At 40.9% G+C, this 25,895-nt stretch overlaps 2 protein-coding genes across 2 annotated transcripts in view; one reads left to right on the top strand and one right to left on the bottom strand.

The window, feature by feature from the left end:
* The window catches only part of AGPAT4 (1-acylglycerol-3-phosphate O-acyltransferase 4), a 58,828-nt gene extending 40,396 nt beyond the window's left edge, over positions 1-18,432 (top strand). Inside the window, exons 5-8 of the mRNA XM_018077452.2 lie at positions 1,682-1,784; positions 3,876-3,951; positions 9,158-9,356; positions 15,658-18,432. Coding sequence (XP_017932941.1) covers positions 1,682-1,784; positions 3,876-3,951; positions 9,158-9,356; positions 15,658-15,743 — 464 coding nt within the window. The 3' untranslated portion in view covers positions 15,744-18,432. The remainder of the gene's footprint in view (positions 1-1,681; positions 1,785-3,875; positions 3,952-9,157; positions 9,357-15,657) is intronic.
* A 1,104-nt stretch (positions 18,433-19,536) lies between these two features.
* MAP3K4 (mitogen-activated protein kinase kinase kinase 4) overlaps positions 19,537-25,895 on the bottom strand; it is a 56,395-nt gene continuing 50,036 nt past the window's right edge. The window contains exons 24-27 of the mRNA XM_029961585.1: positions 22,040-22,162; positions 21,385-21,491; positions 20,999-21,178; positions 19,537-20,075 (exon numbers count right to left, since the gene is read on the bottom strand). Coding sequence (XP_029817445.1) covers positions 20,055-20,075; positions 20,999-21,178; positions 21,385-21,491; positions 22,040-22,162 — 431 coding nt within the window. The 3' untranslated portion in view covers positions 19,537-20,054. The remainder of the gene's footprint in view (positions 20,076-20,998; positions 21,179-21,384; positions 21,492-22,039; positions 22,163-25,895) is intronic.

Below are 25,895 nucleotides of genomic sequence, written 5' to 3'. Positions count from 1 at the left end.
AAAAACTCAAATGGAGATATCTTGTAAAAAAAATGAAAGAACAAGTGTTCTGTATATCATACTTTGCTTTATTGCATCCCTATTGTCGTTAGAATAATGCTATTAAAGAATAAACTAAGAAGCTTACCCTGAATAAACCAAACTGAGCTCTTGTTTTCATTCAATTACATTGGATTAGTAAATTAGAGTGATTAGTAAAATCCTTCTATGCTAAGAAGCTTAAAAATGGAGGCAGATACTTATAAAAAAAAGTAATTTCTTACTTGTACAGGGAGAGTAGTCTGCTAGAAGTAGATTTTAGCTTATGTGTTGCAGTTTTGAGTTTGGGCTAAGAATCTAACTGTAGTAGGAGAATAATGGAGTTATTAGTGCAATGGACAGTCTGTATGCAGTGACAGGGGTTTGGCCTTTGTGTTCAGGATTTCCTTTCAGTGCTGAAGCTGTTCTGTGCTTTGCATTCTGTTTTGGAGTGACAAATGATGTGATGAGTTTCTGGGAGCTGAATGCTGTGACCAAGCCATATTTATCTCTCTAGAGAGGTTTCAAAACCAAGAGCAAATCTGTGCTATGTAAAAAAAGTCTTTCTTAGGCGGGTCAAGAGCTCTCACAATAAAGGTTCATGACATGCATTTTCATTCATTATTGCAAAACTCTGGAGCAGGAAACTTAAAATACAGCAAGCTACAGGTGAAATGCTTGTTAGTCACGTGACAAAAAAAAGAGAAGTTTTTTTGCTGTCATTGATCTTAGAACTCATACCATGACGCACAACATATTTCAGTGTCAGGAAAATAAATTGTTCTCTGGTAATTTTGTGACATCAAGAAAATAAGCATATGTTCAGAAAAACTTTTTTGAAACACTGTATGTGGTTTAACAGTGAATGTTTTCTCTTTGGAAACTGCTTGTTAATGCTGTCTGGTTTAACTGCAATTGGCCTTTGCAAATGCATTTGCTGTAACTGCTCAGTCCTGAACTGCAGAAACAGTTTTCTCAACACTGAAAGTTTGGCTGCAGTTTTGTTCAGTGGAACTTGTATGTTATATGTGTCACATTTGCATGTCTTCATAGCAGCAGCCCAGCTCACACAAGATGTGGTCTGTCATTCTGTGTCTGCCTTTGCCCTATAGCAACTGCCTGAGTTATCAAATAAGGGACATAAAAGGGGGGTTGGTTTTGACCCCAGCAATTTATAGTTACATTAAGCCCTTCTGCTGTAGGATGTCTCACACACACACAAACTTTACCTGTTCTTAGTCAAAGGGTATATATTGTTCATTGTTTATAAAGTGTGTATCTGCCTGGTTGTTTCCCCCCTTATTTAGGGGGGTAGTTGCATCATTCACAGTGAGTCAAGGCAGACAACAGTTTTTCAACCATGGACTCCTAGGAAGTCCTAGGTACAGTCTGTCAGAAACTATAATTGTATGCCCGTCATTCTGCACCTGATGGGGAAGAAGGCAAGGGTGTAGAGCAGACCTTTTCATTCTGCTGGTGCAGTTTCTGAAAGGGTCACTGAAAGGCCTTCTTAAATCCTGCATGTTGAGTGTTCCATTGTCATTTTTACCTTGGTGACAGCTCAAACTGTGGTGCTATTTAAATATTCTCCTTGTCTGAGAGATAATGGCTTATTTCCATTGTATTACTACTGTAATCACATAACCTGTTTCTCTTTTTGTAGTTTCTGCAGTCTACGATTCTACCCTCAATTTTAGAAATAATGAAAATCCAACATTGCTGGGAGTTCTAAATGGAAAAAAATATCATGCAGATTTGTATGTAAGGCAAGTAACCATAGTTTAATTCCTTTTTAGCATACAGGAGTGTGTACTTGCAGTCAGAATTGGACAAATAAGGGAATGTTTTCAAGTAGGTGATGAAAAGCAAATCTCTACCAACCCGGCTTCACAGAGCTTCAGATAAAAACTCCTATTGGATGGGAAAGGTTTCTTGTAAAGTTCTGTGACTGCAAATATGTGGGGAACCCATAAGTGTCTACACTACTTTTTGTTTGTTATTTTTTTATTCATTTGTCTGTCTCTTGGCTCAGGAGCAGCAGAAGGGCCTCTTTTCACTCCCTTGGCCAGAATATCAAACATCATCTAAGTGTTCAGATGGAGTTGCTTTATACCTGTCTCTGGCACAGGAGTTCCAACTCTGGTGGAGGCCAGGCTGAGGACTGTTCCTATCTCTGTTTGTTGGTATAGTTGATGTATTTGCCTGCTGCTCCCTCCCTACCAGGGGGTTGTTTAATGAAAAAAACATTACTTGGATTCCTTTTCATTAATGTTTCTATAAGTGATGAATACCCCAATGGATTCCCATAATCTTAATGGGAATGAGCCGATTCCCAAGTGAGGTTTTACCAGCAGCACCCATACTACAGGCACTCAGGACATGAGATAGTTTAGGGTTGGAGCATAGGAGCCTAAAAGTGACACCACAAGTGATCAGGAGTTCATCATAACCCCTTTAGAGCTATAGTGGGCTGGTCCAATTGGTTTATCTTGGATACCAACATCAAATGGAATAGGGTGACCTTTTCTTTTTACCTCCCCTTTTCTGCCTGTTTGAAAAAATATTTCTTCAGAACTGTTTTTGCTCAAGGGTAAAAAGAAACTTTCTCTTGATTCCTCCTCCCACTTGATAGCTTAGCCTGGTTGTCCTTGTGTTTGGTGTACTCAGCTTGGCTGGCTAGTTCATGGAGGAGCAGCTGGCCCTACCTGTGTGGGCCATTTCTCCAGTGGAGCACAGGGGCGTCTCCTCTTCCTGTATCTCCATTTACACCATTCCAGCCTGCTGCGAGTCAGTCTGGCAGGCTATGGAAATTGCTTTTCACAACTCAGGGTAGCTATTTATTCTTCTGTCCTTTTGAGCTTCTTGAAAAGCTCTTACAGGCAGGGTAAGCCTCATGGCTAAATTTGTTTTGGCAATTAGCTGGGGACTATCACAGATGTTCTTTAAAATCCTCCATATTTGCTTATCAAAGTGCCGTAGGTGTTGCACTAAATGGAATTTTGCAAAATTTGGATGGCCATGTTAAATTGTGTTGGTTTGCAATGTTTGTAACCTTAAGACTTTTTTAACTAAAGGAACAAATCAGTAGTGTCACACCTGTTAATTTATTAACTGCAAACAGGAGTGTCCCAACACTGAGAAGTTATTCTCTTGTGCTGAAGGAAGTTAATTTGATGCTGCTCTTAATGGATATTAATTAAAATATATCCTACATTGAAAATGTAAAATTATTAAATATTGCCATTAGTGTACTTAAATGAGGTTGGTAAGAGATTTTTTCTGTCACAGGGTTATTGACCAAAACTCATATGATGAGATGAAAACTTTGGTTTGTCAAGAGAGAATTTTTCAGTAATAGGAGCCATTTTGCTGGACATTATCCAACCAAGCTTCACATAACAAAAATTACAATAATTGGAAATGTTGATGGAGAAACACTAGAGAACTTTACCATAAGTTATAAGAAGAATAGTTTGTTTTTTCTCTCTATTGCCTAGCTGATTAAGTACAGCCTTTAACTTCATAGGTGGGTTAAAAAATTCATTAATTCAGAACCTTTGTTTGGAAACAGATAATTGTAAACCTTTATCTAGAAAGTTGCTCTAGTGAACTCAAACACAATGCATTACTATTTCAGAAATCTCAATTTCTAAATTCCACATATATCTAAGAACCGAAGGTAGCTCTAGAAGCAAACTATACTTTGCTGATCTTGGAGTTGTTACCACAAGTTAAAAAAAGGAGAAAAATGTAGCAAGTCTCCTGTCAGATGGATAATCTGTCTGTATAATGCAAGTGCTGTTCATGGGAGCCAAAGTATTTAATATTCTTGAATTTTTCTTGTTTACCTTTGGCAGGCGGATTCCACTAGAGGAAGTCCCAGAAGATGAGCAGGAATGTTCTGCCTGGCTCCACAAACTGTATCAAGAAAAGGTTAGTTTTTTTGTCTAGGCAGCAATTGTGAGCCCTAGTGCTCCATTATTTATACTGCTAGTAGACCTTTACAGTGTCCGTGTGTAGTGGTCCTACTTTGGAGGCTTAGAGTGGGTGTTTCTGTGCATACAAACTGATCGTGTGCTACCAGTCATGATTGCCTTTATAAAGAGCAACAGGAAGAAAGCTTAAAGAAGCCTTTATAGAGGAGTTTTAAAACTCTTCTCTAGAAAGTTGCGTAAGAATACAAAAATCAAAATTATCTTCTGTCTTGTCTTCTTTCCCCTTAAAGGCACCTTGTTAATCAAGAAGTAATTTGTGCGCTAAATGAGATATTTTTAGTGTATTAGAATTTTTGTCCCTTGTTTTACCCTGTCTTTTTAACCAAGGCAAACATCCAATATTAATAGGACAGGCTGATAAATTGCTTTCACATTGTGTGTATAGAAGGCATGTGTTTAAGATTCTTAATTACATAGGATGAGGAGAGAATAATAATGACTGTGTGTTTGTAGATGCCTGGTGGAGTTTTTTTCTTATTTCCAAATGCTTTCATATGCATCCTTCAGTCTTTCAGAATCTGTTTCTTCTGGTCTTTGTTTTTATGAATATAGGAGATAAGGGTTGGGGGATGTGCTTTTTGAATACACTCAGCACTCCCATTTCAATCAGTGGGAGTCATAGGTATGTATGGCATGAGGGCCTGGCAGCTCAGTTTCCTTCAATACGTTGATCAAAGTTATCTATTCAGACTGAAATGCAGCAGTGCTTTGGATTTAGAAGTGATAGAATATAGCTCTGGTTTCCTCTCACTGGGACAGCAAAATTCTGCTGTGCCATTGGTCATGCTCTACCCAGGACACCACGTTAGCATTTCTGTATTGATTATGTCCTCGTCTTTCTCAGTTTCATGCCATGACTGTTTCTGTTTTAATTCATAGCCCCTCTAAGCAGCTTGCTTACAGGAATGAGAAAAGTAAATATATCTTGAGACCTCACTTGTAGATCTACCACCTTTGCCTCTGATCCCCCTTCTTGTAATTTGTGCCAATAACACCTGATTCAGACACAACCCCCAGCACCTTTGCAGAAAGGCAGGATGTTACCCACAGGCTCGTACTCATTCTAGAGGCATATATGTGCAAATGGTCCTTTTGCTTAAAATTGCAAAAGTCCACTTTCTGCTGCTATGAATTTGTAGCCATTTTTCATGTTCCTGAGAACCATTTAGACATTTGTAAGACAAGAACATAAATGAGAATATGGTAATTGTTTTTCTGAATCCCTTATTACTTAGTTTGCAGTAATTCACTTCAGGTTTGTTCTGTTATTCAGCCTTTGGTGAACACTCAGTTACTTCTAATGCAAACAGAATGTACATCTCTCCTATATACTATTATATGATACGGTATAACATAATATCCTTCATATCTGTTCTTCATGGCAACTTTGCTGGTTGGTTAAATCTATAGTTTCCTGTTAAGAATAAGGAGGGAAGGAGGGAAGGAATGTGTGTTTAGTTTTCCTTTCCACTAAAACCTTTTTGGTTACGTAGCATTTTTTTTGATTCATTAGAGGTGGGTTTTTGTTTGGGGATGGTTTTAATTTTTTTCTGAGGGTGACGTCTCTATTTCTCCAGCTGTTTTACATTAGTGAAACTGTTATTTCATTGCAGTCATTCCTGGTTTACTGAAGCCTATGTCTTCGTAAAATCAGTCTGGCAGAATGTAGAGCAGGGACAACTTCTTGAAGAGTTTTGAGATGATGAAAGCCCCCCTGCAGGGTAAAAATGCAGTTTCGTTTCATCTTTCTGCCCTGCATTTAAAAAATTATAATTGGCTTTTAGGTCAGATAACAAGCAGCCGCCCAGGTGCTGTTCCTAAAAATGAATTCTGTTTCAGATTGTCTTCAGAGTCAGTAAATGTTTATGATAAAATGTAACAAATCTGTATTCAAAGGGCAGTAATTCATTGTAAGATACACACTCATCCCCTTCTTTGTCTATTTTGGTTGCATCACTTCATTTCCTGTTTCAAAGCAAGACAAGGTGTGCACGCAACTGGAAAGCAGAGCCCCCATTTTATCATGCATTATGGTTACGTGTGCCTTTGCTTATTCTCAGTGAGTTTAATAAGTTTGCAGTACTTTCTCAAGGCTTACATACAGTGTGCTGAATTATGCTGTAGTAGCATGATTTAGTGACTGGGGAGTGCCACAGGTACTGAGGTCAAGGCCTGTGCACTCATGGTGATCAGAGTGCAGAGCGGTTGGAATGGGTAATAAATCAGTAATTAGTGGACGTGGAGTGTTATGACTTTTTTTTCTTTTAAATTAAATCCACATTAGTAAAGGAGTGAAGATCTTTGAGAAAAGCTTGTTTTGTTGTTTTTTATGTCATTGCCTGATCTCACTTACATGTACCTCTATCAGAGATACTTTTCTCTGGGAATCTGGCATGTTTATGTTCTTGCTACTTAGTACTTCATTTTTTGGTTTAGCAACTGCTGCAAATGCCGTGAGCAGAGTCTTGCCAGATAAACAATGATACTGTGCTCTTCTAAACGAACCACTGTTCTCCTTCCTTTTCCATGCTTACAGTAAGCACCGTGTCCATGGGCTTCTTCCTCACCTGAGGTAGAGTTTGTCCTTCCACGTATGTCTAACACTGCATCAGTTAATGCCAAATTATGACAGAGGTGCAATTTCTGTTGCACATTGCCTTTTTCTTTTATTTCTTTTATTTTTTTTTAAACTCCCATTGCTAGAGAGGCTGCCTTTGACTTTAACAAGGACTGGGTTGAGGATCTTATTGCCTGGTCTGAAGAGGTACTGTGTAATAGTCACAACTCAGCTAGCCCTTGCACGTTTGTTTTCTTTTTTTACCTCCTTACAGCCTCAGTGCCTGAAATAGAAGTTCTGCTTGAGAATCTTAATTTCCATTAAAAAGAAAGCAAGCTTCTAACTTTTCTCACTTGTAGGAGAAGCATGGAAAACAGAGTATGAAAATATATGCTGGAATGCCCTAGGGAATTAGCAAAGCATAACTGAAGAGGGCATGTGTACAGAACTCCAGTGTTTGGGAACAAAGACTATATTTTTGGATACTCATTCTTTGTGGGCTTCTTCATGAAAAGGCAGCGGCATACCTCTGTCGTCAGACCTCCTGGGAGAAAGAATCCAGTTAGCCTCTGATGGATGTTCCCTGACGGATGTTGCCTGCATTACCCCCACATTGTCTGAAGTAACTTAAATTTGGTGGGGCCAATAGAGGGAGCATGTTTCCATGTCTGAAAATAATACTTGAGTGGATGGGATTGATTACAAACTGGAAACAAAGTCTGTATGCAGGGAAATGAAAGGAGCTTAATGTAGGTGAAGTGATTTCAGGAAATTTTGAGCTACGTTATGTGTTTAAAGGCTGACTTGAGATGATGGGTACTATAGGCACTCTTGCAAAGCTTAGAAGACAGATTAACCCACAGATGTCTTTTGCAAGGAAAGTGAATATATTTGAGCGTAAGGAATCTTAACTGAAGAGCTGTTCCCTCACAAAGGTGTGAAATGCATAGTGGAGGTGTTGGCTTTCACATTGTTTTGCCTGTTGTATATGTTTTCCATCTGTCTCAAACCTTTCTGTGATGTGGTCAGTGATTTTGCTGCCCCTAATGCTGTGCAGAGCCAAGAAGGGAAACACTGCTGCATTTGTTTTAAGCAAGCCTGTCCTGCTCTCTGTAGAAACAGGCCCTCTAATGGCAATACCAATAATAGGAATTCTTCAGTTTCCTGGGTAATGCTGGTATTTGGGAACCTAATTGTATATAGTAGAATTCAATTTACTGATGATTAGTAGCTCTGTGTTGTTAAAGCAGTTATAAACCAAAGTCCTCAAGGCACTGTAAAGAAAACTTCATACACTGTGTGATCTGGTGAAGATGACTGGCTATAGTGAACCCAGTACAATCTAGCTTGCATGAGGAAAACAGTCATAATTTTTCTAACCTCAGTAAAGAGAGTGCAGTATTTAATTACTGTGTAATCTCTTAAAGCTGAATGTTCCCTTTGAAATAGATAAAATGGTAGCAACTTCTAATTACTAAAGTTGCTCTTAAATAAATAAAAAATCATTTATGTCAGCTGGAGTGTAAGTAAGTGTAAAGTCGTAGCACAGTAGAAATAAACTTCTTGTGTTGATTAGGACAATCTTGGCTTTGCTGGAATTTTTGGAAACCAAAAATCCTTTCTTTGAAGAAGTATAGGACTTCACTCTGACTAAACTAGGGTTCCTTTTTATGTCAGTCTAATGCTGACTTCATTAATTAACCAGTTTGATGTGATAACACCGATTAATAATCTTTGCTTTTGAACAAGTAGGCAGGGTTTTTTTACCCCACCCCCTTTTGATATCTTTGGTTGATCAGATCACTAACGGCAATGCTGTTCACCCCTGTGGGCTCTAGAGGAAGGTACTGAATTCTAAGTCTTCTGTGCTTTAAAAAACACACACTACAGAACAGAAGAAAAACAGCCCCCACCCCATTATCTTCCTGATATTATACAAAAAGGGAGAGTCCTTTGGTCAAAACCAGTGAGAGATTGTAAATCGTTTAGAGAGGATCAGCACCCAAACTTCCTTCCACAAGCTTCATGGGAATGAGGTGAACAAGACTGGGGGACAAAGCAGGCAGAAGAGGGTGGTGTTCTTCAGAGTATGGGACAAGATGATGTCTGGTCACCTTTTCTGACTGGTTTGTGGGTACTGTTTTAGAGCAGTGCAGTGGTTGGAGAAAACATTAGGGATCAGAGGATCTGCTGCTGAGCATGTAGCCCAGACACTTCTCTGGCTTACCAGCAGTATTTGGGCAGTGGCTGTGGCTCTTGCAGGAGATTCAACATTGCTGCAGGAGTGTACATCCCATCACCCATCTTGTTTTACTGGGCTTGTTATACTCTTCAGGTATGCCATTTTTCAGGCTGCTATGTGCAGGAGAAAGAAAGTATGCTGTTTCCTTTTTTTTCCCCCGTTTCTTTTTCTTTTTTTTTTTGACTCTGTGTTCATTGACTTCAAAGTACAAGCTTTCCAACCATCCCTTGGTCTTTGATCTTCCCCTGTGGTTACAAGCCCACAGCAGGTGGAACATCAGAGTCAGAAATGGCTAGTTTTGTTGGCAGATGGGGAATTAATTGTTGCTCTCCTTTGTTCTACTAGGATGCATTCCAGGAAGAATATTACAGAACAGGAACCTACCCAGGAGTCCCTATAGTACCACCCCATCGACCATGGACACTTTTGAACTGGCTTTTCTGGGCCTTATTGCTGCTATATCCTTTGTTCAAACTGCTCATCAACATGATCAACAGTGGATCATCACTGACACTGGCTAGTTTTGCATTTGTCATTATAATAGGTAAGTTTTCTGAACAAAAAGATTACTTACTGGGTGGCTTTCAGATATGATTTATTGAGGCTTGCTAAATATAAAGATGGTTTGTGAAGTTAACAGCCCATCTGTGGGTGGATATTTATATCCACTTTAGCTTGGAATAGGTTAAAAAGATTCTTTGTTTATTTTTGTATAGTTGTATTATTTTTTTTAAGAGCTGCCTACAAAATTTTCTGTTTCTGTAGAAATCAAAACAGTGACTTCTCAGTGGGTTGCCTACAAAAGGCTTTCTTTTCTTGTGTTGTGCTTTGCTGGGTTGTACTTTAAATGCCTAGAAGAAAGGCTTAAGGATAATTTATTCTATTGAGAATTCTTTTGTCTAATCATAGTCTGTGTCATGCACTGGTAATCCATGAACTCATGATTTAAGCACAGCCTATTATGGCCATCTTCTCTGACTTATGTAGCACAGGGCGTAGACTATCACAGGTAATTCCTGCAGTTCCTGTGGTAGTTCTGAATTGCCTGGGTTTGTATTTGAACTAGTATGTTATCTAAGGGGAGGAAGGAAAACAAAACAAGGAGCTGGCCCATAGAAAGGGAGGGAGATGTCATTTGGTGTCCTTCATGGAAGCAAGCACCAGATCAGTTTGGAAAAACATTGTCTATGATTGGGTGCTTGTTTGAAGAATAAGTTCCCTTCTATGATAAGCCATACATTTATAAAGCAAATACTTTTTATGATTGCACTGACCATCACATGTATTTATCTTAACTTCATCACCTTAACTTCTGTATAAAATGGCCTTTGAAAAAGAAACAGAACTTCACAGTCCTCCTGGCTCTGAGTGAAGTGAATGCAGAGATATTAGAGTTGGATTAAAAAACCATGTCCAAAATAGCAACACAGAGGAAATAGAAAAATGTGGAGCATTTGCTTGTTTCAGAAGTGCATCTTTCCTCTCTACCTAGGAAACTGTTCCTAATGTTCAATATTTCTTTGCATTCTTAGAAGTCTGAATCTTGAGCAGGTCTCATTCTAGTTTGATTATGATTAACCAACTAATGTCCTTTTGCCCATTGTGAAGAGTTTGATATGGTAGGCACACAATATTGTTTTTCAGAAAGTGCCCACAGAAGCAAACACTGTGTTCAGCTACTATTAAGGCTTCTTATAAAGATAAGTGGAGAAGGAAGAATTTGTATGTGCATGCAGACAGGAGATGTACTTCGTGATGCTTTGAGCCAGAGGAAGGAAAACAAGAGCAAGGATAATGTCCAACATAATGGTTGGTACATGAGCAGGGTAGAGGAAAAAAGAGGGGAATCCTGTGCTCTTGTCCTCACCTGGAGAGATTGCTGGTGCTTGTTACCCTGAGAATGCTTTGTGTAAAATGTGTGAGAATTTCTCGGAGCAGTGCCTACAACTTAGAAGCATCTTTTTTCACCCACCTTACTTGTTGGAAGTCACAAGTAGTGCTGCCCTCTCCCTTTCTCTGACTGGTGAATAGGATGGGAGTGTGTAGAGTGAGCACCGTGGTTAGGGTGTGCTCTCAGGAATGGGAGGTGTCAGGTTCAAATCCCTGTCAGTTGCACAGAAAGGTTGATCAGCCTCCCCTGGGCTCTTGTTCAAAATGGATATTCAACAGTGGGTAGGATGAGGTGTGACACCATTGCAAATGCTTCATCCCTGGCAATAGAACTCAGGAGGGCATTTGTCCTGCCTTTGAAGAAATGCTGGCATAGTCTGTTTCGTACTGCATTGTGGAACAGTGGCTTAATGGTGCACTGAAGCATAGCCATTGCAAAATTTTTTTAATTTGTCATCTTTTCTTCAGCGTTTTCCTCTTAATTCAGTTCTTCCACTCAGCAGGGTGGGTGGTTGGGAGCATATCCAGTTTGTAGCAAAGCAGGGAGGACTGTATTTGCCATTTTTTCCAGTGTGAATGGTAATTGGGACCTGGTGGCTTAACAATGTAAAAGGAAGGTTTTTCTGTAGATTGGAGAGCTTTATCAGATGATAAAACTGGCTTTTCACGTTGCTTCTAGTAGACCTTTTCTCACTATTCGGTAATGGAAGCAGCAAAGGTAGTGTTTATTCTTTTTCTGTGGCAAGTTGACAGCTCACCTGATATTCCAGGGAAGCTTATTGGAATCCCTAATAGCCCATTGTCATAGATTGCTGGTTTTAAGGGCAGTATCTGATATAGGTGTAGACAGCACAAGATAAACCTTTCTATAGGTTTTGATAGGAAAGAGCAGAGTTACTAAGAGGTGCTTTACTTGGTATCCTCTGCATTGTTTCTAGATTGTCATTTGTCCTTTGCATATCTTATTATGGCCTCCAGTAAAACACTTACTGGCTTGTAAGTAATTGGCTGTTCAGGTGGAAAGAGCCTTAAGAGAAGTGCTCCACTTCAGCTGGAGTGGAAGGACTGTAATACCTCAGACCCTAACTTTCAGATCCAAGGAATGAATAACCACCAGCTCTGCTGGTTCAGCTCAAACTCTTTCAGCCCTAAATAAATGACGTCTCCTCTTTATACTGCAAATACCATCCCCTCTTGCTTTGCTGTGCAGCAGTTTGGCTATTTATTTTCCCAATTATCATCTCCTTGTCCTCGTATCTAACTACTGGTCTGGGACCAGGAGCCCTTTGTGATACTACTTGAACCAACACAAGGCAGTCCCTGCTTCAGAAGATAAATGCTCAAAGAGTTTGAGAGACAAAAGTCTCTTTTGAAAACCAGGTTTAGTTTCACAGGACATATAGCAAGAGATTTATGTACTTAGCTCACAACTGCCATTTAAAACTTAGTGCTGATATTTTGGTGTTAAAGCAGTGAGCATGCCTGTCAAATGTCAGCATTTGTATTTGACAGCAGCTTCTTTTTTCCCCCTCCTCCCTTCTTCCCTAGTCTCATTTGGCTTCAAAGAATCCAGTAGGGGTTGCCTTTCATGTTTTGGTAACTTGAGGAGGACACCCTTCATGCTTTAGAAGTAATTTATTATAGAGCTGTCGACAGCAGTTAAAAGGGGAAAAGATGAGTGGGCTTTTCTGGGCTTTTAAAGGGAGAAGCAGCTCTTACATGTTTAATGCTAAAAGCACAATGGCATCTGGGCAGATGGCACAGGGCCAGCAATTACATATCAGTTATAGGCAAGAGAAGTGTTTCATCTGAACTAAGTGTAAGGAGTAATTAGCCAGCTTGGATCCTGTGGGAGCTGTTGTATGTGTGCTGTATAGTACAAATTGTGAGTCCTTGAGGACTCGACAGTGTCCAAGTGCAGAGTGTGAACCAGAGGGCTGGAGCATGATGTGACCTGGGCAGTGAGGCTCTTGGTGTCCCTAGGCTGAGATGGATGGAAGGTGAGGACAGCACAAGCCAGCAGTGTTATAGTAAATTTTCCAAAAGGATATAAATCATGTGCAGGATTCTGCCTGTATTGATTCTGCTTGTTGGTGGGAGACAGTCTGGCCTTTCAGCCTGGTGCCAAAAATTTGGGGGTTTATTGTTGCTTGTGTCTTCTCTTCATAGAATGTAAGATAGGCCCTCAGTGGGAATTCAGTGGGAATTTCTACCATTCATGTAATCTTTAGTTGTACATATCTTAATTTCAATGTATTACCTATATAACTCAAGTGTACAGCAAACAATATATGGGAAATTTTTATGCCCCTACCTGCTGTGTTGCTTATAGCATTTGTTGTGTGGTACAAAGGCAAAGTAACAGACGAGATGAAATTCTGAGGTGTGAGAGAAAGGTGGAAATCCTTTGCTCTGAGCTAGGGTTTTGCTGAAGGATGTGATACTTACTATGTGTGGGTGGAGGTCGTGGTTTTCTTGGAGCTAAAATATATTCCAAGAAAGAGATTACAGTATTGGCTCTGTTGATTTGTGTTAGCTCAGCCCTCCCTCAGCTTCCAGTGCTCCAGCAGGCAGAGAAGGTACTCAGCAACCTCCTGCATCTTTTGGATGCTGAGTAATGATGGGCAAAAAGATGGCAGGAGCTCTGTTACCTTCTGCCATTTGCTGTGGAGCAGTGCGGGGATGCCTGAGCTGATAGCTTCCCTCGTGCTTTTCTCAGGGTGGATTTAAACTCTCACTGCTAATAATTTAGGCACAATTCCTGCTTGATCTCCCTTTTACCTCTTTCTTGAAGTAAAACATGCAAAGTTACCCTACTGTAGTTGTATTTAAAACAACTGAATAAATCCTTAAATGTGATAGTATCACTAGGGTATGCACTGAGGCTCGAGGAGAGTTGTGAGATAAGGCAGGCAGTGCAGGGAGAAACCAGGGATGCACCCCAGCACTGCCCCCCACTTTGCTTCCACAGGCTTGGCAAACATGAGCAGTCCCTTCCTGTTGCACCCCACCTTCCCCAGGGTGCTGAGGGCTACAGGGTGAAATGAGGACAGAAGGCAGTGGCAGCTTCTAACAGGGACAAAGGAGTGGGTCAAAAAAAGACATCCAAACTGCTGAACTAGGTATTTTTTTGTATCCAGGCAGTGGCATTCTTGGAACTGGATGAAATCTCCAGTGTGCTGTGTGGTTGCTATAACAGCTGCTCTTATTTATGCTCTGTGTCCATCTCCAGATGCTGTTTCTATCCCTTGTGGTTAAAATCCTAATGATTTCATACTTACTATTATGTTATGATCCCAGACTGCAGGCTACATGCTGGATCTTTCTCTTCTATTCTCTTCCCCAGCTCATGGCCAGTTAAATGTCAGAGATGGTTTTCTTTTTGTCTTGTCTATTTGTGAGAGTGAAACTCTTTGCTTGTTTCAGTTGTGTTTCTATTCGTAGATTGACAGTGGAGTGTGAGCGACAGTGAACTCCCTTGGAACCAGCTCCCTTTCTGGGCTGTTCACTGCATAGCTTTCTGCCTGTGAGAGGGCCTTGCTTTCCTGGCATCCAAAAGACCTGAGGACAGCCCTAGGGACAGACCAGCTTCCCACTGTCCACCCATTGTGGTGTCACATCATGTGTGACTCATCTCTGGTGTCCAGTTACCACTTGCACTCTAAAAACTGTCAATTTACTGTCATACTACAACACACAAGTCTCTAGTGAAGTCTTTGGGGCTGATATTGTAATGCCAAGTTGCAACTGGTAAAGCACAGGGCAGCAATGGCTGCCAGCTGCCAGCCCTCTCCCATTCAAATGCTGAAGAGCAGCAAATGCCAGGACACAAGGTGTTGTATCAGCCCTGCTGTTCACAAGTGGTGCCTGGTAGTGGTATGAAGCCTTGGGATTCTCTTAGTGCTCTCTGGCTCTGACTTAACCATTATGAGTCCCTTGGCTGGTAAGAATTTGTCCATGGTCATCTTAGAGAAGTAAAGACCAATGGGGATGAGACAGAGCATCTCACAGTACTGGGCCTTTTCACCATCAGTCAGAAAGAAAGAGAGATATGGAGGCTTTAGGGCAGGATTGTGGCTTTCTTGGGTTTTTTTTGTTTGGTTTGGGTGGTTTTTGTTTTTTGGTTTTTTTTGAAAAAGCATTCTGAGCAGAGGGAAGGTGTTTGTGACTTCAAAGTAGGTTTAGGCCTGAAAAAAGTATGGCAGTTCTGGATATGTACAGCAGCTGAGCAGAAGCTTAGGGAATAATATTTTGGGCAGCTGAGCCCCTTGACAAAAAAAAACAAACTGTCAGGCAAGGAGTTAAGGCTAAGTTGCATTTAACTTAGTCACTTTAGGTGCTACAAATAAATAAAATAATCCTTGCATATGGTGAATTATTACCACTAAATCAGCTATAAGTCTTTTAATTTAACCCAGCCTCTTGTGACATATCCATTACAATTTACATTTTTTTTATCAAAATCTGAAGTGCCCTTGTGCTTGCTTGTGCTCTTCCAGGCACGGGGGCTGTTAAAAGCCAGCAGAATTCCCTTCCCCTGCCACAACTTGCATGCAGACATGTCCATTAGTTCACTTCATCACTTGACTCACTAAAGCCAGGAAACACTGGCAGCCCCAAAGCATCCTATTACACAGCTGGCCTTGTCCAGGTTTCACAGGGGTGAGCATATCATGCCTGTGCCTCACACCCATGTTGATTCCTTGTAGCCTCTTCCCTGCTGGTGGGAGAGGACATGTCTGGCCTTCCTTCATGAGGTGCCATCAGCAAATATCTTGATGTGGAGGTATGGGAGCATCAAATGCACCTCCCATTGAAGGTCACCCAGGGTAGTGTGGGCAGTTACCTTTAATGCTGTGCTGCTGTAAGGCTGAGAACACTGTTGGTCTCTTTCACCTGTGCAGATCTTGCAGTCCTTGCCTGCAGTGCAGCTTTTAACTTTATTTATTTTGCAGCTTCTGTTGGTGTCAGATGGATGATCGGGGTTACAGAAATTAACAAGGGCTCCACCTATGGCAACAATGAAAACAAGCAGAAATGAAAGTAGTATCTTCAGAGACTGCTTCAATCCAAAGGGAACAAATGCAACTGCTGAAAACTCTTAAGTGCATATCACAGTCCTTCAAGTGAGATCAGAGGAGAGGTAGGATGGGCAATTGCCATGCATATCCGAATTTGTGCTCCTGTTGTTTTTCTCTGGGAGTTTGGGCTGATGACACGCTTGAAAGATGCACTCCTTCATATCCTCTCCGCAACAGGTTTGCATTTGTGTGGTTGGTTTGTTTTCCTATGAAGTGTCTTAAGTTTTGAAGAAAAAAAAATAAATTCCGGCGTGCTTATATGAAGAGACTTTACCTGGAAACTAACCAGAGGTGCAGGCTTTAATGTCAGGAGATTGTTACAAGATGATTAAAATTGATAGTTGTGTAGATCACACAGTTTAACAACCATAATCTGTCAGTGTTTAAATACAGTACAGTAAGATGCTGTGCTTGGTTATACCAGTATTGGACTGAAGCAGCTCAGCTGAACTGGTAGAACTGCAGTATAGAGTTTTTGTACATCTAGAACTTACTGCCACAGTGTGACTATGGGGCCCTTTAAAACTTCAGCCAGACCCTGGACATCCAGACATCAGAGCCTTGCAGTAGCATAACCTGGAGCAAAATTTGGCCTTGTGGCCTGAGCAGAGCTAAGTTAGCCACTGCCATCTCTTTCCTGAGGCCATACATCTGAGGGATAGCTGAAACCTGTAATTCTTCTGAGAGTAAATTCCATTTATGGTTTGGAAAAACTGACATAATAAAATTCCCTTGGGCTTTAAACACTACTTAAAATTCTAGGCCTTCCTAGCAATGGTGGGAAGAAAATAACTGGGCATGGTGTAGTGAAATAATGCGAAGTGTGCATTAAAATGTATGCACCACACCCATAATGTAGTGATCCTAATTAATCTGCGTGTCTGTCTTTTCTTATAAATTAGTTTACTTGGTGCCTCATAGCAGCCTGTGGTAATAGTTAAATTATCTTTTCTTTTGGGGAGAAGAGGGGAACTAGGACAAAGACCTAGGGCAGCAATATGGTTCAGTTTTTTTATATCTGTCTGGACTTGATTAGACCCCTTTCTGAATTAAATAAAACTAGAATCAAGCTTCTCAGGAAAATGGTGTTGCTCTGACCTTCCTGGTACTGATTTCAGGGCAGAGGCCTCCTGTTTTTAAACTTTCAGAGTTAAAGGATCTGCAGATTACTAAGAAGAACTTCATAGAATCACAGAAAACAAGAAAAAAACCACAAAACACAAAAAAAACCCCAAGGAAAAGTAAGAGAGGGGACTTCTAAATACCAGCAGTTATGATTGGAAAAAACCACTATCTTTTAAAGTCTACAGATCCTGATACTTAACAGCGGAGATTATGATTGGCACTTTCAAAGACAGTCCATTTCCACTGCACGTAGAATTAAACAGGGATAGTCTCTAGTGAAAAAAATGGGCAGTCTTAGTTCTAGCAGCTGGTGTGAAAACATTTCTCTTTTCCTATAATAAAACTGAGGCCAGAAGAAACAGGGGCTAATACACCAGAATATGAATCATTCCATGAAATATGTATGAGCTATTCAGTGTATCAGATAATAGAGAAACTCACCTTTTTAATATGCAGCACCTAGAGAGCAGGTGGAGTAGTGCTTGTAGCATGGGGCAGTAAGTGAAGTTTACTGGTAGAGGAGGCAGGAAAATTTACAAGGTGAAGGAAGGAATAGATTATGGGAAGTGTGAGAGACTAGTTTTGGGGGCTTTTTTCTTCACATGTCTTGTGTACATGCATTTCCTGTGCTCTGAAGCTTTCTGGAATAGGTTGTGTGATGCGATGAACACAAACATGGGCTCTACTGTAGTTTTTCCAAGACATGAGAAAGAACCCAAGAGCAGAAAATACTGCCATGCTTACACTGCTATTCATTTAATAAAGCACATGCCCTCTGTTTGCTCTAACAATCTTAACAGTGAAAAACTGAGTATTACAAGCTGTAGTCTGAAGCTATCTTGTAGTAATGAGCAGGCACATTAGTGAGCCAGACCTGAAGACACTGTACACAAGAGTTTGCAAATGGGTGGAAGGGGGAGAGAGAATTTTACTGTACATATTACCTGGCAGATACCGTGGGCCTTTCTCAGGGTGGTAGGTGAGAGCAGCAAATACATATTCATGTAGTGACAGACCAGCTGTTTTGCCTTTTTTAAAGGGTCACAAATTTAACATGTAGTGGGGAAGACATTTAATATTCCTTAGGAATCTCAGCCCTTTCCTCTCCAACTGCATCCAATGCCACTTCTCCCAGAGGAAAATACCAAACATGTAAATACTTCTGAAAGAGTACTCAGATTATTTCATACCCCTTTCCCTAGGACCAACCCTTAGAACAGGCTGAGGGCCAAACATGCCACTCCTGATCAGTCCTAAGTACTTCTACAAGTCCCAGCGCACAAGAACTGCACCACTGGGCCCTTCCAGCACTCACTGACAAACAGGGAAAGCTTAATGGTACTTGCCAAAGTTAAACTATTCCAGTTCACTGTATTAAAAGAATGACATAGGTCATTAGGAAGCAGTGTTTGTCCCTCATCCCCACAAGCGACTGTATGTTCTACAACTGCCTTAACAAAAGTAGTCTTAATGTTTGTTTATACAAAAATAAAAGTATGAAAAGCCATTGTGCAATGAATGAGTTTTCTTTTGCTTGGCAACAACAAACCAGTAACAGTTTGTCACCCCTATCCTGACTCCTAAAAGCTGTCCACAGTTCCTGTTTGTGTACAAGGGCATGTGGAACAAGGCAAGTGAGGACACAGATCACTCACATACTTTTGTTACACTGCAAACTGAAGAACACAGCAAGCCTGGGGGCACTTCTACCTCAACTACTTTCAGAGTCCTTTGCTGAGGATGACAACATACTTCCCCTCCTATCATATAACTGAAAATAGAGAGCTGAAAAGAAGGGGCAGTCTTTGTTTAAATTCAGCATTGTATTTTTTGACAGCCTAAATACACTGCACACGTGACGTGCACAGCAAGGCTCATACTTTTCTAGAAATGTCATTTTGTGATACGTCCTCAACAGCTCACCCCCCACCTGGGACTAACCAAGGACCTGTGGATTAGGAGAAGAGACAAGACACTAGAATTAAACCAAATACTAAAAGGAAGTTCCTATTTTAAGTCTAAAGCTGTAACAGGAATATATAAACTTGCACTAATGTTTACAAGTAAAGTTTTAAGTTACCAGTTTGTGATAAGCAAGTCAAACAATCAACTATTTTACGTGTTGCAGGCTGTTTCTTCCACTTGCTCACCACTTCTAACCTTTCCTTTATCTGAGACTGATGACAGCTGGGGTGAGGTACAGAAATCAAAGCCGAGGATCAGAAATCAGTTTTATAAAGCTAACAGTGAGTTCTTGGTTTTGCCAAACAGAACACAAGAATAATTTTAAACAGTTCTCTAGATGACAGAAATGCTGTGCAGAGCACTCCCTGTTCCCATGGCACACATTCAAGAAGGAAGTTATCCTTGAGATAATAAGTAGTGTCAGGAATTGCCCATCCCCACCTTTCCTCAGAAGAACATAAAAGGGGGGGAACCTTAAATCTGCTATCACCTGTGTAAGAAGCATCTTGCACTGCACATCTTGAAACCTGACAAAACACTGACTATTGCAATAAGAGCAGCTTATTTCAGTTAGATTAGATTAGCAGTCTTACACAAGTGTTGCAAAAAACTTTAGAATGTGACATGACCACCTTTTTTGAAGAAAAACCCTTTACCAACATCTCCTAAAATAAACCATTTATTGAGAAAAAACTTTTTTAAAATTTCATTAATTAGCCTTGTGCATAACAAATCTGAAGCTTGCCAAAAACAAATAAACAAAAAAACCAGTAAAAGTTCACAGTCAGTGCACTCAAACAGATTAAAAAACAAGGTCCATAACGCCTGGTAACACTACAGCATTTTTCTGAACCTAAAGAGTTCAAAAATACTACATATTAACATTACAGTTCTCAATCAAATGAGAAACAGGAGAAAGAACAAAAGGTATGGTCCATATACAGTAGTAATGGCACTTTCACTGAAACATGCAGCTTCTTCCAACTTGCGGACACCGTCACGTGAGCAACATGTGCCATGTAAAATGTACAGGAGCAGCAGAGAAAGTGACGCCCGTCACTTGTGCAGTCTTCGTTAAGGTCAACTTTTATACTGTTTCTCAGCACAGTCTTTATGTAAATATTACATACAGTAGTGATTAAAATCTTGTCAGAACAAAAAAGGCCAGAGACTGAGTAACTTCATTCTTCGTCTGTGCAAACCTGTGAAGGAAGCAGAAGGCAGTTACTTCAGTGGTACTGCAACGAGAAGATGACAACAAATCAATATCTTAAGCACCTTCAAACATCTTTGAAGCTTCTTCCTTCTCCCTTGTTACACAGATAATGCATAACAAGCATTTATACGTGAGTGTACTGCCATTCCCACTGTCACCATGCAACCCTTAGGTACCTAAAGCCCTGTTTTGCCTCTGTGATGGAGGGGATCTGGCTACAGTTGCCCTGATGAGGACTGGGTATGATGATCTCAAACACACTATTACTGAACCAGAGCACCAAAGTGAACAACTTTGTGCTGGAAAATGGGACAGAATTCAATAACATTTGTACTTCTTCAAAGAAGTTACTAATCTACCTCAATTTGTAGCTGTGAATATTTGCCTGTTCTTAAGGAAATACTCACACCATAGTTCATGCAAGAACTGCAGACTGTTACACCAACTGCCAGATGAACATTCAATATGAACTTAAGTTCAAGTAAAAACTTAAAGCAGACCCTTACACAGAAGGATGGTGGAGTTCTCTATCATGTGCTGGTTTCACTTTTTATGGAGGAGGCCTTTATCTCTAGAAACCTGTACATATGTACTTGCTAAAGTTTTCAGCACAGAGCCCTTCAGATCCAATGAGCTACCACCGAGTTGAAGCCTGACTAGTCTTTTCAACATAAAGATAATGCATATCAAAACAGCTGTGAAAGTTCATTGCATGGTGCACAACCAGGTCCTATAGTCAAATGTTTGCTAAAAACATTACATGTGCTTCTGGAAAGTTTCCACACCACATTTTCTGGACAGCGTCAACTTGATACCAAGCCCTGTGGCATCGCTGCAAACAATGAAGCCAACTAAAAGCTGCTTCCGATTCCCGTCTGCAGTTTTTGTAGCTGAAGTCATCAGACAAACCTTGACAAAAGGATGATCGAGGAGCTGGCTGGCCGTCCACCTCATCTTTGGGTCACTTTCCAAGCAGTGGCAAAGGAAGTCTTTCCCTTCTGGGCTCACTTTGTCAGGAATAGGAGGTTTATGACCCATCCCCACTTTATACATGATCTGGAAGTTGTGCTCATATTCATGCCAAGGCCTCTGCAACAGGTAACAGCATTGCTAAGTGCAAGCTTTAGTGAGTAACTTGCTATCCACTAGAGCATGTATTTCTGTACTCCAGGAAATTAAAAACCACCTCATTACTTGCAGACTTACGTGTGACAAATTGCTGAGAGTGGGACCGGAATTTGCAGAGAAACTGCTAAGAACAGTTTGCATTTTGTCAGCACATGAAACATCCCTACCTTGCCAGTGACCATCTCTATAACAACACAGCCCAGGCTCCAGATGTCTGCTGCACGTCCATGTCCCTCTCCTTTAGCTCTGGTAATCACTTCTGGAGCCATGTATGCTTTGAAACAACATATATGATGCCATCAGTTCATACAGCAGAAGGAACAGCATATATCAAGTGACTAACTCAGTGAACCAAATGCTTTTTAATACATCTGTAATGAACTACTACTCAGCTTTTCTTGCCAAGTTTTGCCATTTGCTAGCTTCTTGTTCTTTGACACATTTGCAGCATAAATGTTTTTCAGTTTGAAAAGTGATAGTGAAAATGCTGCTACACTACATGCTTTCAGTTATTGCCCTTTTTTGAAAATAGATTAAGCAGCTCTTCAGTAAGCAGAGTACTGTTTCAGTAAGACTGCAGAGAAAGATACAACCCCAGAAAACACAAGCTCCAGCATCTTTATGATTACCAGATAAATACAGTGTTATCTGTCCTGTTATACCATTCACTGATTGTCTGGCTTCTGGATATAAAGCAGAACTAGCTGAGGTAAAATCAAGTTTCCCTGAAGCACAAGGTTTTACTCCAGTCCAGACTTTTGGCAAAGATATCTTCTTTTATGGGTAAGTAGACAAGTACCTGCATAGCACAAGCTTCCTTACCTGCAGTCCCCAAGGTACTGTTCACTTCTCCAGGCATTGTCTGGGTATTGTTCTTCAGCTTCACTGAGCAGCCAAAGTCTCCTAGTTTAATCAGTCCAGATGAGGTAAGAAAGATGTTGGCTCCTAGGAAACACAAGGAAACACAGTAACACTTGTTTAAACCAGAGCTGAATTGAGGAATGAGGGCTTCTCAATATATATACCCTTGGAAATTACACAGTGGATGATAGCTGAATTCACACTTAGATCTTTAGCTGTGGATTAAGTGTAGAACATGATAGCATTAAAGATGTTTTGGTGGGTTTGTGTTATCACAAAACGTACTGGAAGTTGACAACAAGTGTTCAAAACACAAAGCAGTACGGCAGGCAAATTCAACAGCTTTCCATACAAGGTTGTTACAAGAAATTACTCCTCCAGGAATACAGGAATTCCAGCACTTCTCCTTGTGAGTTTTAAATCTCCCACTGCCATCTTTTCAGTTCTGCTGAGTCAAGACAGAGATACCATACTTGTCATCAAAAACAGCGTGGCCAGTGGGACCAGGAAGTGATTGTCCCTCTGTACTCAGCACCTAGCGTGGCTGAACTGTATCCAGTTCTGGGTGCCTCACTTCCAAGGACACGGAGATGCTGGAGAAACTTCAGAGAAGGGCAACAGAGCTGGTGAGCAGTCTAGAGCTCAAGTCCTATGCAGAGCAGCTGAGGGAGCTGGGGTTGTTTAGCCTGGAGAAAAGGAGGCTCAGGGGAGACCTCATCACTCTCTACAACCACCTGAAAGGAGGTTAGCCAGGTGGGGATTGGTCTCTTCCCCGAGGCAACCAGTGACAGGATGAGAGGACATAATCTCAAGCTGCACCAGGGGACATTCAAGTTGGACATCAGGAAGAATTTCTTCTGAAATTTTGAAAGGGTGGTCAGGCTGCCCAAGGAGGTGGTGGAGTCATCATCCCTGGAGGTGTTCAAGGGATAACTGCATGTGGACTTACTGCCATGTTCTAGTTGGTGTGGTGGTGGTCAGTCAAAGGTTGGACTCTGTGACCTTAGAGGTCTTTTCCAACCTTGATGATTATATGGTCACAGCTTGCAAAATGGAGCTTAGAGCACTTTATTACATACACTACGAAATGCCTACTCCTATTGCACTCTACTTCCTGAGTAATTTTTGGAGGAAGGCTACTGTTAAAATAGCTGGCTATACTGCCTGCTTACCCTAGAATGAAGTTTCTAGGATAGTTAAAAATCTCCAAGGGGAATCTGCAGTTGGCTTCAAGTCACTTGCTCAACACAACACTGCAAAATAAGCCAAGTGGTTTTGACAACCTGTGGTTCTCTTTCACTCAACATCCTACCAAAATGCATGTTGACAGCCAACAGAAAACAGAGCAGAAGTTCACTATATATGTCAGGCCAAAGCCTGGATTCTGCAAGTATCACAATGAAGCCACAAGTAGGTTGCAAGTATCACCTGGCAGAAACAGCTTCAGCTGTGATCTCTCTTAAGATGGATGGTATGCACAGAAGAAAAGTGTAGAATTTATTCCTATTCTAGGAAAATATTCCTAGAGTAGAATTCCTACTCCAGGAATAGGTAGATGCTGGGGATTTCATTACACCTAGCCTCTTCCCAAGTCACACAAAAGATTAATTCAAAAATGGTTCAGGTGAATAAACCTTCCAAAGTTTCTCACTTCTGTTCCACCTTGAACATAGGTCAGTGCAGAAATTCTTGGCTGCTCCTCCTTTGTGTTGTCTTAGTTAATGACTTTTTCCAGTTAGCTTGGCTGGGTATCCCCAAGATATTCAAAAAAGATCCTCGAAAAGCTCAAGTTAAAAAAGGCAGTGCAGGGTCAATGATGCCAAAATCCTGCCTATTTCTCAAACGGCTCTCTAACTATTGTGAGAATGGTTGATAACTATTTAGTCCAAGAGAAATTACACAGAACTGCAATTAAAGGAGGAGCAAAATGATTAACAAAAATAAATTCCAACCTTTTAAGTATTATAGGCTTTTACAAGTTCTGAAAGAAGAACTAAGGTTCAGGGAATACAACTCTTCTGCACATTGTGTCCATAGGTTTTCCACTTCCAGCATTCAGATGCCTACACACACACCAGAATTCTTTGGCTGGATTCTGCATTTTGCTATCAGAGGGACATACATGTCCAGAGTCACCCTGCAATCACAGGCATGTGTAATGGAGCTGGGTAGACCATCCCTCAGTTTCCTGAATGAATGAGAATCCAGAAACACACCAAAGGAGTATAAGAAGGCAGCTTCGTGAGACATTAAGACTCCTGGCATTAGAAGAGTGACACTTGCTTTTTCCTTTGAACTACTGCCAACAGCTTTTCTAATGATTTTCAAGCAGTTGCTTGTCAGAGAGAAAGTAGGCGCACTTAGCCCAAAGAGCTTACAAAAAATAGCCATCACTAACAAACATTTTTTCAAGGATGTTTTGGAAACCTATGTTTCCATTCCTCAAGAAAGCCACGTGAAAATTTCAGAGAAGGCTACAAAAGCAGTTTTCAACGACCTACAGTGGGTGGAGCCTGGTAGTGCTACAGTGCAACAATCTCTCTTCTAAGTCTAATGCTATTGGCATAAGTTTGTTTTATACAGTTCAGAACCTACTTCTAAGGCCTTTCAAACCAAAGTTTGTCCCTTTTTATTAAAAGTCCTTACAATTCAGCATAAGTGTTACCATGAAAGCTCCTGTGAGTCCTCTTCCTGAAAGCACCTGGAACTGTTGAATGGAACAAAGCAGTAAACTAAAGTTTCCCCAAGAAGAAAGAGACAGCACTAGAAGATTCATGTTGCTGACACTTTATGTCAGCTGAATAAGGCTTCCACTGGATGTGCTGTCTGCTGAAGCCTCTGTTTTGTAAGATGTTTGTTCAGAAACCAAGACCAGACTCTGGAAGGAGTCTTTAAAAGGGTCTCCTTCTTAAAGAAACCTGCACAGAATCCAGCAGGACCTCAGTAGGAGGAGAGTAGACAAAAGAGCAGTACTTTGAGGATGGCCAATGCTTTTTAGTTTTGACAGTTAATGCTACTGGGAATGTAACAAAATTCCTACCATATCTGCACAGTTAATGGGCAAAATTAAGCCAGAGACCACAACTGATACAGCAGAAAGGCACTGCATGTCCTTCTCTCCCCCTACACCTACACTATCAAAAGCATCTTCATTGGATGTACTTGGCAGAGGCAAGAGGTCGCCCAGCCCAGAGTTCTGCACAGCCCTCCTGCTGTGATACCACAGCAGGACAACCTTCTGGGCAAACTGCAAACAAAGAGCTAATGTCAGAAGCCATACTCCTGCTAGAGAAAACAAAAGTCATGACCTGAACCATTTAAACTCAAGTTTCACGCCCTGTACCTCTGCCAAATCAGCCCCATAGTAAGCACAGTGAAAACTGCACTAGCATTATAGTCCAAAGGGTTTGGGGGAAATCCTGTGAGTCCAAAAAGCAGTACCAAAAGCCCCACCAAAGGCTGTGGCATAATTCCAGAAAAAGAGGAGCTCATAGACATTTCTCAGCCAGTGCTTAAGCAGTGCAGCAGCCAAACTGATTCAGGAAACAAGCAGGCCAAATGCTACTCCTGGATGAGAAAATCAGCTTTGGCATACTCTTTTACTTAGTCTCTTTGAAAGCATGACACATGCCCATAGCCTCCTCTTGAACAGTTTTTTGTCTCTTGCTGAATGACCTTCCTTGCCTTGTGCTCATCAGGAAGACAGGAATGGCAGGAGTTCTGAGCTAACAACAAAGTTAACAAGAAGACAGTAACACAGTAGCAGTCTGATGAAGACTTTTTGGTCTCGACTATCTCATTCACAGGTTTCTGATTT

The sequence above is a fragment of the Manacus vitellinus genome, unplaced genomic scaffold, assembly GCF_001715985.3.
Source record: "Manacus vitellinus isolate BGI_N305 unplaced genomic scaffold, ASM171598v3 scaffold_37_pilon, whole genome shotgun sequence".
Lineage (NCBI taxonomy): Eukaryota > Metazoa > Chordata > Aves > Passeriformes > Pipridae > Manacus > Manacus vitellinus.
Note: the sequence above shows the minus strand (reverse complement) of the source record. Positions and strands in the feature narration are given on the sequence as shown.